General features: G+C 38.8%; 1 protein-coding gene across 1 annotated transcript in view; it reads left to right on the top strand.

Annotated features, from left to right (window-relative positions):
* Positions 1-19,968, top strand: part of LOC149565115 (anaphase-promoting complex subunit) — a 249,994-nt gene that overhangs the window by 155,112 nt on the left and 74,914 nt on the right. The window contains exons 11-12 of the mRNA XM_089818658.1: positions 2,412-2,489; positions 2,623-2,840. Of these exons, the coding sequence (XP_089674784.1) occupies positions 2,412-2,489; positions 2,623-2,840 (296 nt within the window). The remainder of the gene's footprint in view (positions 1-2,411; positions 2,490-2,622; positions 2,841-19,968) is intronic.

Genomic DNA, 19,968 nt, shown 5'->3' with positions numbered 1-19,968 from the left:
GTTGTATCCCACTGTATATGCAGTTCAATCATCCATTTATTTTGTTTCTACCACACTATGTTACCTCTTATTGTCGAGGACTTTCTCTACACTCAGAATCCAAATTATTATTCTTTGACCAAATTGATCAGAAAAGATGGCCCTAAATTATTAAGTTTCTAGCAATTGATTGATGATCAAGTCCTCTGCGTGATTGTTGACTACCTTTCCTTGGTCCATATGTTAAATTAATCAAGTGTGATATTTGTTATATCCTTTTAATTGCTTCCGACCATGTGTTCCTTATGGTTGCTTTATTTGTTATCATATTTATTTCTCTTCTTTTAGTTGTGCCACCCTTCTAATGATTGGACTCATTCCCCTGTTTGCGGTTGACTTGGATTCTCTCCGTTATTGTCATCTTTGGTATCATGCCGTTATTACTGCTCTCCATTATCAATGGCCGCTCGGGTGCCTCTAATTTCAGAGAGTCCTAGTAATATCTTCCCTCTTGTCACTCTATTATGAATGTTCCCTACGTATGGAGGATAGATGTTTGGCTAGATTATTATATCAGCTGATTGTATTCCTTAGTGTTGAGGCGTCTTTCTTGAATGATGTCTGTATATTATTTCTATATGCATCGTCCCTTATCCTTTTCTTTTTTTCAATATTGTTTGTGGAATTATGCGGAAGTTCTCTGCTTGTCATATATGCTCGTTCAATGATTGAGATTATTGAAATCTTGATTATCATTCGGGTTGGTTTCTACTGTTGTTCGAGCCATTAAACATTCAGTCTGGTATTGTGTTTATTAGTGCTGGCCTGGACCTTTCTAATTTTGACATCAATGACACATTTTCAAAATGGAGATGCCCTTGATATTTTGAATTGTAATTAAGTGTTCATACAAAACAAGTTGCTTCCTTTCATTTGCAACTTGGCTTTGATACCATGTTGAGTTATATAGGATCGTTTTTTGCAAGTGTAATAACACAACTATTTTTTCTCTGTGTTCCAAATTCACATTTGAACGTCATATAAATATGAGAATAGGAGACATGTCTCTATATGGTAAATTATAACTTAATCATCATTAGACAATACATTAACAATATATATGAATATAATTATATGTAACATATATCTCTCTCTTATATCTACTCATATATATATATATATATATATATATATATATGATTGTCTATATATATAGAAAAGTAGATATAGGAGAGTCTGACTAATTGATGACTAACCAACGGCCATAGGAGGATTATCTCTAGGTCCATTCAATCCATCTGAAGCTGCAACATTAATAAATCAAACAGCTGAAATAACTTGCAAATACAATATTCAAAATCACCCACAGCCATCAATAATTTACTAAGTTACCGATTCGGGTTTGGGGACGGGTTTGGATATGAGAACGCAGTATATGGGTTCATGATTTTTAAAAAAATGGTTCGTATGGGTTTGTGTGTGTATAAATAAGCATTATATATCTCACTTCAAACTTGCAAGATGGAGAGAGCAAAATGAGAGTGCAAATGTGAACTGAAATGTGTTTGGGGGCTTCATACGGGGCCATTTTGGGGTTAAAAAGAAAAAATTAAATTAGAAAGTCTGTTTTTGATGATTTCTTGGCCACAGGTCTGACCAAGGATCCTGCTTGGACCCAGCAAGGACCCCATGCGAACCTGAATCAGTGAATCAGGTTCACACCCAGACCTGGTTTGAGGGTCCAGGGTGCGACTCCGGTAACTAAGTCAATAAACGGAAAGTACAACAGAGCATCAAAACCAAAGATACTTGGATGAAAAAAATCTTATTACGATTAAATATCAGAATTTACTGATTACAAATGATATTGTGAAGATAGGAAATCCAGAAAAATGGCACTCACAAACCCTAGATGCCACCCTCAAATTCACATCCAAAGGGAGAGCCTGATGAAGGAATGATTTGGCAAGGTTTGGTAGCCACAAATCTGCAAATGAACCCCCCAAAGCCCCAGCTGCTTCACCTCACAATCCTCCCTTCCTTTCCAATAGGTGTAAAACTAGCAAGAGATCCTACAATCAGCCTCAAAGACTATAAATCTGCTCGAACAGCTGCTATAAACATTTCCAATTGGCTTTTAACAACCTCCCCTGAATCTGTGCCAAGTTCTCCAAGAATCAAAATGAAGATATTAATAGACAATGAAGTCCAGCTATGATTCCTGGATGAAATCATGAAGTATTCTTCTAGATCAGGTCTTTCATCAACTGCAATGTCCCATTATGTAAATTCTTAAGATTATGGGACCATTCAAGTATAATTCAATTGCAAGAGACTTCTTTCTATATATTTTTATTATTCAAGTATAATTCAATTGCAAGAGACCATTCAAGATATTAGCTAATGAATCGTTTGCTTTTATTTTCTGACAGCATGTACAAAGGTCACCAATTTCATTTGGGTTAAAGGTTTCAACAAAACTGAGAACATATCCTGTTAATGTTTGCAAGGTGCTTTCTTTGGCTTTGCTTGTCATTTACAGTCTTTGACTTAGCTAGTTGTATTATCATCCTACATATTCAATTTTCTTTATGTTTTTGTGTATGTAAATAGCTTCAATTGTTTATGTGATCATGATGGCAGGACTTGAGGTTAAGTTGCTATGCTTTTAGTGAATCAGGGATAGATCCAATGTCTGTGATAACTGGAGGCACATTAAGCAATTTATCAGTGAGAACCACAGGATCATCATTAATAATGGGGGATACCTCAAAAATACGCGGTCCCATTTCTCGATCTATTTTGCAGCTGGTTGGCAATTCTTTCTTGCTTAGGTCGACCTCGTGGGAAATGTATGGGAGGTAAGGAATAAAGTTTCCTTCTAACTTTTTGATTCCCTGCTTGTAACATTATTTTACATACTAAATACCTGTTCTGTATTATAGTGTTTCTTTTGTGTGCCAACTGGCATATTCTGGTCACACTATCAGAAACAAAACCACATCATATTTATTGTGTTCTGAGCTCTCACCCACCTAATACAGTCATGTGTTTTGCTAAGGAACATATAGTTTGTTTGGAGCCAGGATTTCTTTTCTAGAGTGCTTGTATTGTGAAACATAGTCTCCTCCAAACAAGCTAACAGAAAGATCTAGAGTAATTATTTTGGAAACATAGTTTCTTTCCCAAACAAGCAAACATAAAGATCTAGAGTAATTATTGTGGAAATATAGTTTCTTTCCCAAACAAGCAAACAGAAAGAGAAGTCAATGCATAATTATTTCTGGATCAGCAACAAGAACAAGTAGGTCTAAAAGAGTACTGGAGGAGCATGCTGAGTGTTCATAAAAGTTCATACCACATTATTAAAATCTGGCTTGTGGTGGTTATTTTAGGTAGTATGCTGCCCGGTTTTGCCTTGTGTTTTTCTGTTTTTGTTTTGTGTTTTGCAATTGTTCTGAGATTAAAAACAAAGTGGAGATAATCAGCAATTTGATGACTCAAAAGATTGACAAATCTCAGGAATATGTGAAGCTGAAAATTCTAAATTTTATTTAAGATCTGAAAATACACCTTTTTCTTAAAGTAAGAGCAACCTAGACCCAACATACCTGGAAAATGCAACATTAAAATAGCTTAAGCTCTTAACAAAATATACAAACTGGATGTTCCAAACATGTAGGTCACTCTCCAAAGTCTCCACTACAACCCACGCAAATGTTAGGCAAGGTATTGCAAGTCCAAAACACCTCTAAACAGCAACTTGAAACTTCTCAAACTCTAACTGCCCTACCAACAAAGTGTGCATTGTTCAACCCGTAGGTGAATAGGAAAGAAACATATAATCGATGCAAAATACTATTAATTTATCAAATGCTTTCTGTACACAACAATGATGTTTCATACAATGATAATGATGCCCAAATACATAAGTGTTCACGACATTTATAATGTCCGATACGGTGCCAATGAAACGACAAAACCGTGTCCGCACCGATAATTGTCTAACTACCCATTTTTCTTTACAACATCATCCCCCCCCGAAAAGAATAGTCATCTCTTGGGGACTCAAAAACTAACAAAATTAGGAGACAACATACAAACATAGAAACAATATAGACTAGGGAGGAGGTTGCGTCCTTGAAGTGTTCTGTTGCCGGCGCAACTCATAAACTTGATCAGTAAGGATGCATAAATCCTTTTGCGTCCGTGTGTTAACTTCCATTGGCTCCTTCAGGAGAAGTGTTGCCTCTGTGGCTTGGGCCTGTGCTGTCTGCAGTCCTTGTTCGACCACTTGCAATCTTTGTTCGACCTTCTTCTTATCTCGCAAAAGCACTGCTCGCTCGACTACCCATGCTACCTGGTGGCTAATCAATTTAGTAGCTATAACTTCTCTCGAGCTTCTATCTCGACTGCCATAGACTTCACCGCTGCAATCCTCTATGCTTCCCTATCCGCCTCTGCGTGCCAATGAGCATAGTAGACACCTTTATATGCCCCTACTATCTTGTGTGCCAGCTTCTCCATAGCAGCATTGCACGGTCCCAACTCAGACTCTGTAGCCCAATCAACCAACATCTCTGGTGTTTCCACTATTGGCCATCCCCTGGCCTCAAAGCAGGAGCAAAAATGCTAAGGACAGACCCCCCGAATATAGGCTCGGATCAAATGTAACTCCTTCCTACGAGTCAAAGCCTGATATCCAATGATTCGTCCTCTCTCCATCACAACCTCCATGGTTCTGATGTATGCCTTGCATCTATCCTCATCCGACCCATAATCCTCTTTTCTCACATTGTTGACATCCCACTCCATATTTGTATCCATCCTTGCCTCTACTGTAGTAGCCACGTCCACAATTGGTGCGGCTTCTCTTCTGCGGGCGCATCCGTGGGCTGTGGTACTCCCACCTCCTGTGGCTCTAATATGGTAGCTACTCCTGGGGATACCTCTCCATGCCTCGGGGATTGAATGGAGGGACCAACCTTTGCAGGAATGAGTCGGAACTGCTGTCTGAAAAATACATTGGCTCTATCCATCACCTTGACCTTCTCCAGTTGTGTTGCCTGTGGTTGTGCTGTTTGGGTCATTTCAATGCTCTCGATTGGCTGTGTTGGCTGTGCGAGTTGGGCCTTGGTCAACAAAGATGAAGATATGGTGACAATAGCGTCAGAGCCGATCACATCTAGTCGAACCTGAGGTTCGAGCTCTGGTGCGTGCATCTCTACTAACTCTACTATTGGCACTGTTGGTGCAATTGGATCTGTTGAAATGTTCGGTGGAGTCATAACATCTGTGGTTTCTATCTTGGCCGTCGGTGGAGTCATGATAACTGGCGCATGCCTCTGGCCAAATGAAGGAATAAGCGAGGTAGTGGCTGTCAAGTATGTCGAAGCTGGCAACTGGGGAGGGGTGAAAAATGTGGACCCTCCGACTGCCGCATCGCTCCCAACTTCTATTGAGGTACTCTTCCTCGGAATTGGCCCCACTGCTCTCTGTGGTTTCCTCCCTTCCGCTGTCTGTGTCCCCGTATGCCTCCAACCCTTGCAATACCCTGTTCTGACTGGCTGTAGTTCCACTTGTATCTAAATGCCTCCAGTAGAATATTGGAGGTTCTCTTGGTGCTAATTTCCCCCTTGGTGGAACTTCAAAGTTGTCTACTGGAACTTGATGAAGGGCTGCTTCCAAACAAGCCAATGGCAGGATGTGGCATGAAAAATGTCCAATGCTGTAATGTCATAAACTCCTCCATCCTATCTGCGAGGATCATTGCCCAATCATACACTGTACCATTCATGATGCCGTTCATGAATTTAACTTTAGGCAGGGTGATATCTGAGGCCCTACTTGTCCCCGTTTGCTTGCTTTTAATTACATCCATAATACATCTCCAATGGCCCTTTCGGATGAAATCTCGCCATAGTCCTCGGCTCTTGGTACCTTTCACCATAGACTCCAATTCCTCTAGTGTGAGGTCGCGGGCCGCCAAGTTTACCCAAAATTCCTTGCGTTCTTGCGGCCACTTGTGATTCTTGGTCACCACTTTGCAACTATTGTCGGTAAAGTTATAAAATAGCCGACGATAGATTAGCATCCGAAAGGACACATGACAGTTGAGTCACCCCTTCGGAATGGTATATGTACACTGTCTGGAATGGACTTTGGATCATTGTTGTAATCATCATTGTAAGCAATCATATCAATATGTAGTATCTTCGGCATACATGCAAATAATAAAAGAAATACTTCTGCGTTACATATTCTTGTCTATTGTTTGCATGCATTAATAAACCGTTTACCCCATACTGTAAACATTTGGCGCCGTTGCCGGAGATCGAACCTGTGTCATGGATTTCAGAAGAGTTTCGTATGGACAAAGAAGTGTTACCGTATGACCGAATTGCATAGTCTTTACAGACGTGAAGCAAGTTGAACATAGTGTACGGCCGTGCCGCAAACAGGATATTTCCGAGGAAGTTTAGGACAGCAAAGTGGGAATCATTGCCGTCGAAGAACCTTTGTTGCAGAAGACAAAAAGAGAAAAGGAGAAAGATGTAGCCGTACAGCAGAAAGATATGGAGGAAGGAGCAAAAAAAAAAAGAAAAAAAAAAACGATGACAAATTAAAAATGTTCAAAATGAATAACGTATGATGCCGAAGGGAAGGGAAAGACATAAACAGGTAGAAGACGCAAGTGGTTGGCTGAAAGAGTATGGGATAGGAAGAAAATCAGAAAAGTAGTGTGTTCCATGGACTTTTGTGTGGGTTTGAGAGTGCTGCCCCTTCTGTGTTACATATTCTTATTAATAAAACGAATAATTCTGTGTTACATATTCTTGTCTATTGTCTGCATGCATTAATAAACCGTTTACCCCGTGTGGTAAACAACAACCTCCTTGGCCAGGAGTGCCAAATACCCTACTGAAATCTCACAGTTTAAAAGAGACTGTTATACGCTGCTTCTTGTACAAAATTGTACTTGTTCTATTGTTCTTGTTGTACATTTCTATCATAGTTCTTAGGATCGACTCAAATAGCTGAATGGAGAACACTGGAAGTTGTATTGCCCAATGTACTTGTGCCCGTATCAAAATTTGTTTTATTAAATCTGTATCTGCAGTATCTTGCCACCATCTCTGGCACTCACTACCACTCAACCCTTCAAACTAAACTGTGAGGTGTGACAGGTCGACCTTGACCTTCACCTTCTATTTCTTGCTGTTGGATGTTGTACTTGTCGCCCTACAACTTGGACTTCGGAAGCCAACACTCTCGCATTCTTTTCCATACTATTTTTTTTTCAATTGGTCTTTCCATTGTTTTCTTTTTCTTGCCGACTGCATCGTAACGGTCTCTTGTTTTGTCTTTTATTGTAACAAAACAACAACAAAAACCGGTTAGGTTTTGCTTTCCCGTTGGTAATGCATCTTCGACACTGGCTTCCCATGCTGAATGCTTTTCTTTTCTTTTGCTTCCCTATGGATATTCTTCTTATTTTCCTCCTTGCCGTGGAATACTCACAACTGTCTTCCTCTTTTCATTGGCCACTTCTTGTCCACAGGTGTTCTTTATTTCCTCTCTACGAAAGCTCCCGTCCAGCCTCGTAGTCTTTGGAAGGCATGATTGCTTTTCCACAACTCCTCGCGAAGCTTGACTTCTTTTCCCTTGCTCGTCCGCTAAAGTTCCTTGCGCCTTTCCTCATACCACGGTGGGTGCTTTACAATGGGCAAATGTCTGCTGGTTTCAACTTTTCTTTGCGGGCCCTTTTCCTTCCTTCTCCGCGGGCTGCTAACTTTTCTCTCCGTGGGAGTCTATGCTCCGTGGTGGCTTTTTGTAACATACGAATTTTCATATCCAATTTTAATCTTCTATTAATCAAATTTTATAAGTAACTGATTCCATTTCACATGACAATGATTTCTACCAACTGATTATAATTGAAAGAAACTCTTTTTCTAATCTGATTGACTTTCATGTTCAGCTGATTTCACGAGAAACAAAAAGAATATTTATGTATTGCTAACAATTTAACTATTTCTAACTAATATCATATTCATCTGAAAGTAAAGTAACGATTAATTATATCAACTGAAATGCTTATTCAATCATAAAAGTAAATGTTTTCTCCATCTAGAAATTAAAATATCTATGTATTCTTGTAAGGGTTAAAAATAAAAGAAACATACAGTATTAACAAAAGAATCTTTTTATCTCGTTGTCCAAACCTCGGCATTGGTGAGAGGAGAAGCATTGGCATAGGCTTAACCTCCCAACTGCGGACATTACTTATCCCCACACATCCTAACTTAATAGAACGGCTCTCCCTACCTCGGGATCGGGCTTGGGATGTTCATAAGCCCAGCCATCTGAGTGATCAAGTTGTTTGAGTGTCCCAACAGTTATTCTCCAAACTGAAGCATCTGGACAAACAAATAAAGATCACAAGTTCGACACATCTACCTAATTCTACCTTGGCCAGGGATTTGAAAGTTGGGTTCGCAAACCCGATCTCCACCACTTGACTTGACAACATAATTCATTTTAGAAAAATGCATGAGCTATTAAGAGTTTGTCTATTATTTAGTTAATTTGATTTCATTCTTGTTTGTGCAGGTTGTCTACACCTCCTCACCATTTTAGGCTTACCATGCCGGTGATTCCTAAGTGTTCTATATTCACTAAATTTGCTTTACACCTCTTCACCATTAATGGCATCATAGCCAGTGGATTCCTCAATGTTTGGACTTCATGATCTCTTCTTTGTATGGTGAATATAAAAGAAGGAAGTAAATTTGGGCAGGATCATTTATTCGTAATCATTATAGTTTCATTTCTCATACCATGGTTGACACAAATTCATAGATTAAAGAACAATAGTGGCATGGTATAGATTATATGTATTCCATTTGAGAAAATAAATATAAAAACATTCTCCTATCGGTCTGTATATAAACTTACAATAGGATTTAATGACATAAGGTGTAAGGCAGGACACCGATTGGTGAAGTGTTAAGAAATAAACATAATCGGATTCAGACTTGATTGACAGAATGTAGAATGTCTTACGTGAGTTTAAACAATCCAGTCTTCTTGCTCCCGTAGTTGGAGAAGATAGTCTCTGTCTTCCTTGAACTAACTCCTGTGGTTAGAGATGCCAGAATGGATTGATGGATATGGAAAGAAATAAGTCACAACAAATGTTAAAATCTTTGATTCTCTCAAATGTATAGCTGGTGAAGGAAAGCCACATATTGTAGGGAGGAATAAGTTATGAGAAATACGATCATGAGACTATATTTAAGAAAGAAAAAGGCTTGGCTCTTCGGCTACCATCAGTTACAAGAAGCCATTCAAATGCCATTCAAATCGAATTTATAAAAAGAAGAAAAGGAGGAAAAGAAAATAAGAAGTTGGAGAGTTTTTAATTATTATTTTATTATTATTATACATCCTTATGTACATTCATATGTACGTATTGATGAAGTGACATTATTAACTTATAAACTTCTAATTTATCAATGTCACCTCATTCTTATATTTATATATGTTCGTATTTGTGGGTGTATAATAATGATTAAATAATAAATTTAATAATAATCTTCAAAGGTATGAATTTTACTTTTAATTTTATTTATTTTAAGTTTTTATTATATTGTTTTTCTAATAGCTCATGCGGTCCTATAATGCAACATGTTGTCAAGTCCCAGTATCCTTATCAGGGCAATCTTAGGTCAAACCTGTCGATTTAGATGACTGGACCAATTGACCATCCCCTTTCGATGATCCTGTTTAGCAATGCTTCCCCTCTCATTAGTCTTCTTCCTGTAATCACCCGAACAAACATTCTTGCCAAGACATTAATTCAAAGATGTATTAATTGTTAATTCAAAACCATTGTCGATCATCTAGTAATAGTTATAGATTTCATCAATGTCGATAATAACTAACTCATTTCACATGATCATGAATGAAATAACTTATTATTAGTTGATACAAGGTATATAATTTAACTCACTTCACATGATTAGGAAGGAAATAAATTGATACAATGTCTATAATTAACTAATTCACTTCACATGATCAGGAAGGAAATAAATTGATGCAATGCCTATAATTAACTAGCTCACTTCACATGAAAATAGTTCGTTAAACCAACGGCTATGATCAATTTTAAAACTTAGGGTTTGGGATGTAACACTTTTAGTCAGCAACAATAGTCCACAGGACACTTTGTGTTCACGACAACATGTTCGCGGGACACTTTGTGTCTGTAGCCAAATGTGTCCATGGTCACCTAAGTCTGCAGGAGATTTTTCGCATCTTTTTTTATTTTTTTATTTTTTACACGGATAAGCCAAATTCTCGTCCAGTCTTACGGCTTACCACGCTTCTGGCCGTTCATGATAAATTTTCAACTTCGATCCATTGATGGCGTCAAGGATTTCTTGCCCGTCGAAGGTCCATAGTTTCCTAGATCCATTGTCACCGACTTCTCTCACTTTATAGGTTTCGAGCCATTTAACCTTGAATTTCCTTGGTTTTATCTTGTTGCATTTGTTGTACTGAAGCATGACTTGGCCTGGTTGAAACCTTGTTCTTTTCAAATGTTTGTCGTGCCACGCCTTTCGATGGGTTTGCGCTACCTCTGTTGCCCATTGTGCTGTTAATCTGCATTCATCCAGTTTGTTCAGTTGATATAGGCGTTCACGTAAACTCTCCATATCTCTGAGTCTATTTTTGATTGCAATCCACAGACTTGGGACCATAAATTCAGCTGGTACCACTGCTTCTTGGCCAAACATTAACTGGAACAACGTCTGTCCAGTGGTGACTTTGAATGTCGTGCAGTAGGCCCACAGCGCCAAAGACAACTTTTCCTTCCAGTCTGCGTGTTCCACTCTGCATGATTTATATATGATGGCCACAAGGATTTTGTTTGTTGCCTCCACCCGGCCATCAGCTAAAAATCTTGAATTTCGTTGTCAGTAATCTGATCACGTGATTGACTAAGTGACCCCCTCTATCACTTGTCAACTGAATAGGTATGCCATACCGTGTGATGATTTGTTCATACAAAAACTTAGCCGTACAGATTGCAGAGTTATTGGGTAGTGCCCGTGCCTCTACCCATTTTGTTAAATACTCTGTAGCCACTACTATGTATTGGTAACGCTGGGCCTTACTCTTCTTTAGCAAACCCACGAAGTCTAGTCCCCAACTTTCAAACAACTCCTCGGCATGGGAGGGGTTTAATGGCATGAAGTCCCTCTCGAGTGGTTTGCCAGCTCTCTAACATGTATCACAACTCAACACCCATTACCATGCATCGTTGTAAAGTGTGGGCCACCATAACCCAACAAGCAGAACTTTCCATGCCGTTGTGTCTGGTCCCATGTGGCTGCTTGCCGGACCCTCATGTGCTTTCCTCAGAACACTATACTTATTCCATTACAAATCGCCTCAACACTTGATTAGAACCCATCTTGTATAAAAGACCATTTATCAGTTGGAAAGTCCGGCTCCTTAAAACTAGCTTCAGCCGTTTGCCCGGCGACATCTCTCTCGGAAATTGAGACGTCGATAGATATTCCCTATAGACTTGTACCATCTTGGAAGAATGGCGATTCTGAATAAGTGTGCATCCGGAAAATCATCATTGACCCCTTTTGGTGGCTCCTTGGACCTGATTCGAGAAAGCTGGTCCGCAATGACATGACTCTTCCCAGGTTGCACAGTGATGGTGAAGGTGAATTCCTGTAGTAGGAACAACCATCTGCTAATCCTGCGTTGGACAATTGGTTTGTTCACCAGGTATATCAATGCCTGGTGATCCACGTAAAAGGTAAATGGTGTAGCCAATAGGTAATGTCTGAATTTTTGTACTGAGTACACTATCCTGAGAGCCTCCCTTTCAGTGGTGCTATAATTCTTCTCAGCTTTTGATGGTAGCCAGTTTGCGAAATACACTGGGTGATTGAGGCCATGGTCACCAATATGCGCCAATGTTGCACCTATGGCGAAGTTTGATGCGTCCACGTGGATGTGGAACTCCTTGTCCTAGTTTGTGTACACCAAGATGGGCAACCCCAACAGTCTATTTTTCAACTTTGCGAAGGCAGTTTCCTACTCGGAACTCTAGACGTATGATTCTCCCTTCCGTGTCAACTTGTCTAGAGGGAGTGCAATTCGGGCGTAGTTCTTTATGAACCTTCTATAATATCCAATGTGCCCGAGAAAAGACTTGACTCCAGATACCTCCGTCAGGGCTTCCATTTCAACAATCACCCTTACTTTATTAGAGTTAGTCTTCAATCATGACTTGAAAACAATGTGCCCGAGTAGTTTGCCTTGAGGAACCATGAATCAACATTTTTTTGTATTCAATGCTAGCCTTGCCAGTTGACACCTCTCCATACATTCTTGGAGTGCTTTCAAGTGGTTGTCCTGTCCACTGAAGATGGACCAATCATCCACAAATGCTCGGAAGTTGCCTACCGACATTTTGTCAAATATGTGCAAAATGATCCTCTAAAACGTAGCAGGTGCGTTGCACAATCCGAAGGGCATTCAGTTGTAAGCATACACTCCATCCTCCACCGCAAAAGTAGTTTTCATCTTATCTTCTTTAGCAATGGAGATCTGGTTATAGCCAGATAATCCATCCATAAAGCAATACATCTCATGTCTTGCCACTTCTTCCATAAATGTGTTGGTGAAGGGGATTGGAAAGGGATCTTTTTATTTTGACTGCATTCAGGCACCAGAAATCCACACATATCCGGATTTGGATCCCATCTTTCTTCATGGATATCACAATTGGTGACACCCACTCACTTGTTTGAACTTTAAATATTATGTTGGCTTCCAGCATTCGTTGTATTTCCTCATCGACGCGGGCTGTATAGTTTTTGTTCATTCTATATGGTCGCTCCCGCACAAGTGTGGCTTCGGGTACCAAGGGTATGCGATGGACACACATTTCTAGCGGGACCCCTTTTAAATCCTTTTAAGTCCATACAAATACATCTTTATACTCCATAAAGATTTTAAATACCATGGTCTTCAGTATCGGGTTTTAGTCATTTCCAACCAATATGTTCCTCGGATTCTCTGCGTCGCTTAGATTAGTAGCCTCTACTGACGGCTCTTCGTATGTTATAGCTTTCCCTTCAAAGCAATGGTCAAGACTTTCGTTGATCTCCACATTGCCTTCTTTGTATTCCACAAACTCCAGTGGAAATACCTCCTCTTCATCTTCCGGCTCCTTGATGCCAAGTATGTAGGAATGGAAGAGCTCATCATCTTCAATCTGCCAATGGAAAAGTCCATTTAGTGAATTGGTCTCATCCCCAGAACATTCTTCCAATACTAAGTGAAGAATACGGGTTCTTCCCTCATCTCTTGGATGTTCCCCGTTGGACTGAGACTCTGACGACGATGCCATTTCTTCACTTACTATTTGAGTTCGAAGACCAATGGAAAACTTCCGCCCTTTGCTTTCCATCGACAAAACATTTTTTTTTCTAGTTGTGATTCACTTTAGCGGCCACCAACCATCCTCTTCCAAGAATGTTGTCATATCGCTTTTTCTTCAAGGGAATCACCACGAAATCCAACACCAATGGTTACATCCCGATGGTTACTTGTTGTTACTTGTTGAGCCACTAAGGTCCCTAGGGGCTTTATCCCCTGTTGGTCGGTGCCAAGCAGGTTGAATGTGGGCAGCCACAGGGTAGGCTTGCCCAATTTCTTCCACGTCTCCTCAGGAAGAACGTTCACCTCTGACCCACCATCCACGATGGTGTCCGTCAGGATGGTTCCAAGGATTCCCATCTCGACCACTATCGGGTGACGATCGTTGCTTACTGACAGCAACATGGGATTTGTGGCCGACCCTCCTGGTACTGTTGGTTGTTCCTTTGTCTTTGATGAGTTTGCATGGGCATTCAATAATGTTGTCCTTAGTTGCGGTACCATTTGTAATAGGTCTTGAAGTGTAACGGGCTCCCTTCGATCTTCCAAGAATAGTATCTTTCATATCTTTCGTAACCTTAATTGCCCTTTCTACGTCTTCCCATGCTTCCCACAATCTTTGCTTCTCTGTGTGAGGGTCAGGATAGGTGGCTTGTTTAAGGGTAAAAACACAGATCTATGTCACCGTTTATGATACCAAAAATTGTTTTGGTCAAATCTCATTTCTCTATCAAAACTCAATTTTTTTGCAAAAACTAAAAATACCCTTTTATAGATCTTAGATTCAATATTGTCAAATATAAAATTTTGAGTGTTTGGATTAGTTATAATATGTTATAATCTAAAAATATTATAAGTTGATATTTCAACATTTTAGGAGATGCTCCCTCAAAAAAGGAAAAAAAAATAGTAAATCATATGAAAAAAATTAAAAAATTATATTTATCTCTAGGGGAGAGAATCCTCTTCACGAAAATGTAATTTCTTTTCAAGAAGGTATAGATTTGATAGGGAAGTTTTGACGGAAGGAAAAAATTGTTGGATTTTGATAAGGTCGAACTTGAGTACTTATAACAAAGAAAGTATACATCAAAAATAATTTTTTTTTTTGTTCACTAGCTATACATGTCATCTATAAGATATTTTCAAATTAGAACAAAAAAAGATGATTTGCATATACTTGCTTGACAAGAACTATCCCCTATATTTTTTATAGTTAAAAAAGGGACTTCAAAATAAAATAAAATGAATAAATTCTTACTCAAAATAATTATAAAAATTATAAGCATAAAATTCATCCAATTCTACATATTTCATCAATTTACATCTTCATATTTTAAACACAAATACTATTTTTTTTGTTATTAATGTTGAACTATGACATTCTGATATCCCGTTTCTTTATAAAAGATGACATAGGTTTGTGCTTTTACCCTTAACCTGGTTACGGGTGACAACAAGAACTTTTTCCTCATCAATGTTAAGGAGGTTTACTTGTTTCGGGCAGTTAGCATCTTTGTGGACCCCTAGACCACACCATTGACATAATTTTTGAGGAGTGTCGTTCTTTGGACACTCTCTGGCAAAGTGGCCCCATTGGTTACATGCTCGACATTGGATTATGGGTCTACCCTTGGAATCATACTGTACCTGATTCTTGTTGTCATTGCCGCCTTGTCCTCCTCAGCGTTTGTTTTTGTAGCCGCCGGATGTAGCATTGCTGTTGCCTTGGGTCTCATTATTAGTGCCCGAAGTGGATGGTTGTTCCAATGTGAATAGTATCTGTTGACTCGTGTCTTCATGTTGAATGGGCATCCCTTTGTCGAATAACCCAAGATTTGATAGATATCGCACATTTCCTTTTTAGGACACGTTCCCTTTGGATGGCCTTTCTCTTTGCAATCCGTACACCATATTTCTCCCTCCTCCATACGGCCACTGGTTCCCTTCATGGATTTGAATTCCTTTCTCATCCGCTCTAAGTTTTTTTGGAGTGCTTGTACTTTCTTGTTGGGTTCCTCATCGCTATCTGCACTGCTTTCCTCTTCAGAGGACTCATCACTCTTCGAGGAGGATGAGGATTTACTTCTCTTCTTCTTTTTCTTCTTTGCCGTTTTGCCCTCACTTTCCAAGTTCATGGCACGGTCGTAGGCATCCGTGTATGATGTGGGCGGGACTATCTTCATCTTCCTTCTCAGTGCCTCATGGAGTCCTTCTACAAACCATCGTTTCTTTAGTTTGTCCGCCGATTGAGTACCCATTCTACTCAGAACATCCTTGAGCCTTCAATTATAGGCTCGTACTGTTTCCTTTCTTCCTTGTTTATAGTTATAGATCTCGGTGATGACTTCATTGTCGTCCCGTAGTAGTTCAAATTCTGCTTGGAATTCTTTCTTTAGATCATCCCATGTGGCGATCTTTGCCTTGTCCATGTCCGAGAACCAATCCACGGCCACTCCCTGTAGGCTAGTAGGGAACTGGTGCAACCACTCGTCCGGATCGGTGACTAAGTTGGCGGTCCATATAGTTTCGCATGTACGACAATGCCGCACGAGATCTTTCTTCCTGTCGCTTGTGAACTTTGGGAGTTTTTGCGTTTGGGACATTGTGCTTCTCGTCCTTTGATTACCACTAAATTGTGTTGCTGAACTATTAGAAGTTGGTCCCGGCGGGTTACTCTGATCACTGTGCAGTGTCGCTTGGACACTTTCTTGTGCCCTGGTGTCTTCTATTGGCCTCGCCTCCTCTCCTACTTCTCCATAGGTTCCCACTTGTAGTGATGTATGATATGAATGTAAAAATTGCTCCTTTGTCTCCTCAAGTACTGCTAATCTATGCCGTGTTTCCTGGAGCACCGTCCCCATTGTTTCGGCGAACTGTGGCACCCTTTGGTGGTTCTTGTGAATCTAATATCCCCCTAATAATCAAATTCAGTTATAATAGTCAGAATTATATTATAACAAATTTATTAAAAGACTGATAATTATATTCTAGTATTGATGATACCTTATGTTATTAAGATAAGGTGATGATTATTCAAATATATATATATATTTGAATAAACAATACTGAATAATATTATCATATTTCATAAATACTCAAATATAGCTAACATCATAATTAAATTACCATTATAATATTAATATAATAACCATTAAAGAATTCAATTAACTAGGTGTCACATCCCTTCATAAAAGGGCAATAGAAGTTTGGGACCATACATATAACATGGATGGAGAAGATATCAAAATAGAAAAGGGGAGGAGAGAGAAGGGATATGAATCAAATAGAACAAAAACAAACAAATTGACTATCCTAGATACATTGACATTTCATCATTCACAGTAGAAATACATCCGTTTTTGGGCAGAGAAGCCAATATCCTACACAGGGAGGAACAGGACATTAAAAAAATTCTATTATGAACAGTAGCAGTAAAATACAATGAAAGACAGAATGAACAAGCAATGAACAGATGTAAGGCAACACAGTCCTGCAGTCGGAGATGAGCATAAATCCACAAACAACACAACAACACCAGAGTCAAACCACAAACATGGAAGGTAAAACAAACTGAGTTTATCAAGGGATATCATTAACGATTTAATCACAAAATCCATATAAATGTTGATCAGTGTAACACAGGAGCATCTATCCAATGGGAATTAGAGATGACAATAATAAATGAAAGGATGTAGTTCCTTTGTGCTGAACTATATATATATTTCACAGTGAGCGTCTGCAATTTCATACCAATTAGATTGTAACATAAGGAACATAATTGGAATATGTGATTTTCGATATCATGGTCTGGGTGGCTATTGGGGTTACATAACAACTTAATCAGAAATAATCAAATCATAGCAGACCAAAGCGATAGAAGAAGATCATGGAGCAGCAATGAACTTATACACCTCTCAATCATGAACTACACTAACAAGATCTGTTTGATACAAACAAAACATTGGCACAAATGTCAGTCCAGGTCTGCATATGCCATATCAACGTGGCCAGATAGACAATGACACCAACACTGCAATTTCAGCACAGAATTAGTGACAGGAGTAATAGAGAGTTTGACGTGATCAGTGAAACACCACCAGTGAAGAGCAATAAAGAATCAACACAACTCCTGTGCAGGGATAGTGAATCATCAAGCATATAAATAGACGTAACAGAGGATCAATACAACAGTCCAGAGAAGTGGTGTTTGGAAGTAGATACTCCTCATATAGAAGAAAGGAACATAGAAGTCCAGGTAATATAAACACATCGATAGACTTTGGATACCCCTCATACAGAAGAAGGGAAGCAGATACTCCTCATATAGAAGAAAGGAACATAGAAGTCCCGGTAATATAAACACATCAATAGACTTTGGATACTCCTCATACCGAAGAAGGGAAACGAGCATATAAGAGATCATTGTGACCAAATACATAGTAGAAAGTTTATTAAGAATTATTAACGGGAATGAGAATTTGTGCTCTTATTAGAATCAAAGAGATTCTTGGTAGAGGGCATCCTTGTGGATGTCGAATAGTATTAAGAGAGCAGAGGACATTCGTCAGCGAATGTCGGAATTCCAAATTGGATTCTAGAGAGGGATTTATAGAGAATCCCTTAGAGACAATATATATTGTAGTGGTCAAACATATGCATATGTCAGAGACAGAGACTTGGTAGAGGTGGGATCTCTACCAAGAAGTGTTATCAGAGATCACAAAGAGGCCTAAGGGAGAATCTCTTTTTATTACAATTACCTAATCGAGACGTAGTTCTCACTAGAGGGTTAGGCGATTGGAGAAAGGATCTCTTCCAAAGGATTAGGAAGGGTAGCTTGTGTAGTATTTAGATTAGTATTTACTAAAATCTAATATTGCTAATATGTTTTACATACAATTCTCGATATTGTACTGACAAATGGTTGCAGGTTACAACATTCAAACCTAATTGGGAAGTGGGGACATCACAGTGGTATCAAATAATGATCCTTCCATCCTATAGGGGCTCAAAACTGTTAGAAAGAATGAGAACATATTTACTTATTATTGATAATAATACATCTTATTATAAGAATGGATAAAGTGCTATACAAATATGGTTTTGGGAAAATTCAACTCGAAGCAATTATCAAAACACTAGTTCCCAAAGTATGAAAAGAAGCATGCGCAAAAAAAAACAAATTCGACCAATTTTACGAAACATGAAAAAATAATTTCTCGAGGACAAGAAAATTTGAGAGGACTGTAATATCCCCCTAATAATCAAATTCAATTATAATAGTCAGAATTATAATATAACAAATTTATTAAAAGACTGGTAATTATATTCTAGTATTGATGATACCTTGTGTTATTAAGATATGGTGATGATTATTCAAATAAATAAATAAATAAATAAATAAATATATATATATATATATATATATCATAGTAACACGGGGATGCTTCCCCCCCCCCCCTTTTTGCTCGACGTCTCAGAGACTTCAACGCACTAGAGACTTGGGGACTCCATCTCTCTGTCCCCAGCGGCGCCACTAGATTCCACCACCTCCACTGAGGATGGGGGACATCTTGATATTCACTATTTGCAGATTCGACTATTTATGTTTAATGTTCGATGTTCCAATTCAATGCAATGTTCAACTATTCACTCTTTTACATCTTTATATCCTATATTGCAATACATATTTTCATAACTAGCATTTTTATGTACCATATGCATAGATATATTCACCCTTCTTGTCCCTCGTCGCTGTCCCCCCACTGTCCCCTTGCCGTCCCCAAATTAAGGCCCCTTTGACCCCTTGTCCCGAAAACTTGTCCCCCTTGTTCCGCCCTCCCCTTGTCCCCTAGGGCTGTGTAACTATGATATATATATATATATATATATATATATATATATATATATATATATATATATATATATATATATATATATATATATATACTGAGTAAGATTATCATATTTCATTAGTATTTACTAAAATCTAATATTGCTAATATGTTTTACATACAATTCTCGATATTGTACTGACAAATGGTTGTAGGTTACAGCATTTGAACCTAATTGGGAAGTGGGGACATCACAGTGAACCCCGCTACGACCACCACACTAGGTGATTCCTTTGGTTGCCCCCCAGTCCGTTCCTCGGCAAGTTGTCTTATTCTCCGCTACTGTTTGGCTTCCCCATGCATAGATTGTAATTCATCGATTTCTTCCCTCAAATTCCTATTCTTAGTTAAAAGATTGGGCATTTGGCATATACCATTATTTTTAAAAAACAAACAAGATAGAACACTCTTTTATTTATTTACTCTGTATACATCATATGTCGACTTATGTGACAATTACATACTTTTGAGTGCCCTTGACACCACGGCGCAAAAGCTCTGTAATTTTTCGGATCCCGTTCTTCTATATGTGCGCTACGGTTGCTAATTTCTTGGATGTCAATTGAATAGGCAATGTGCATAGTAGGGGAATAATTGAAAGGCCAGGGAGTAACCGTAT

Source organism: Cupressus sempervirens, chromosome 3, assembly GCF_028749045.1.
Source record: "Cupressus sempervirens isolate cs-2001-9-10 chromosome 3, ASM2874904v1, whole genome shotgun sequence".
Classification (NCBI taxonomy): Eukaryota; Viridiplantae; Streptophyta; class Pinopsida; order Cupressales; family Cupressaceae; genus Cupressus; species Cupressus sempervirens.
This window is presented reverse-complemented; position numbering and strand designations above follow the sequence as displayed.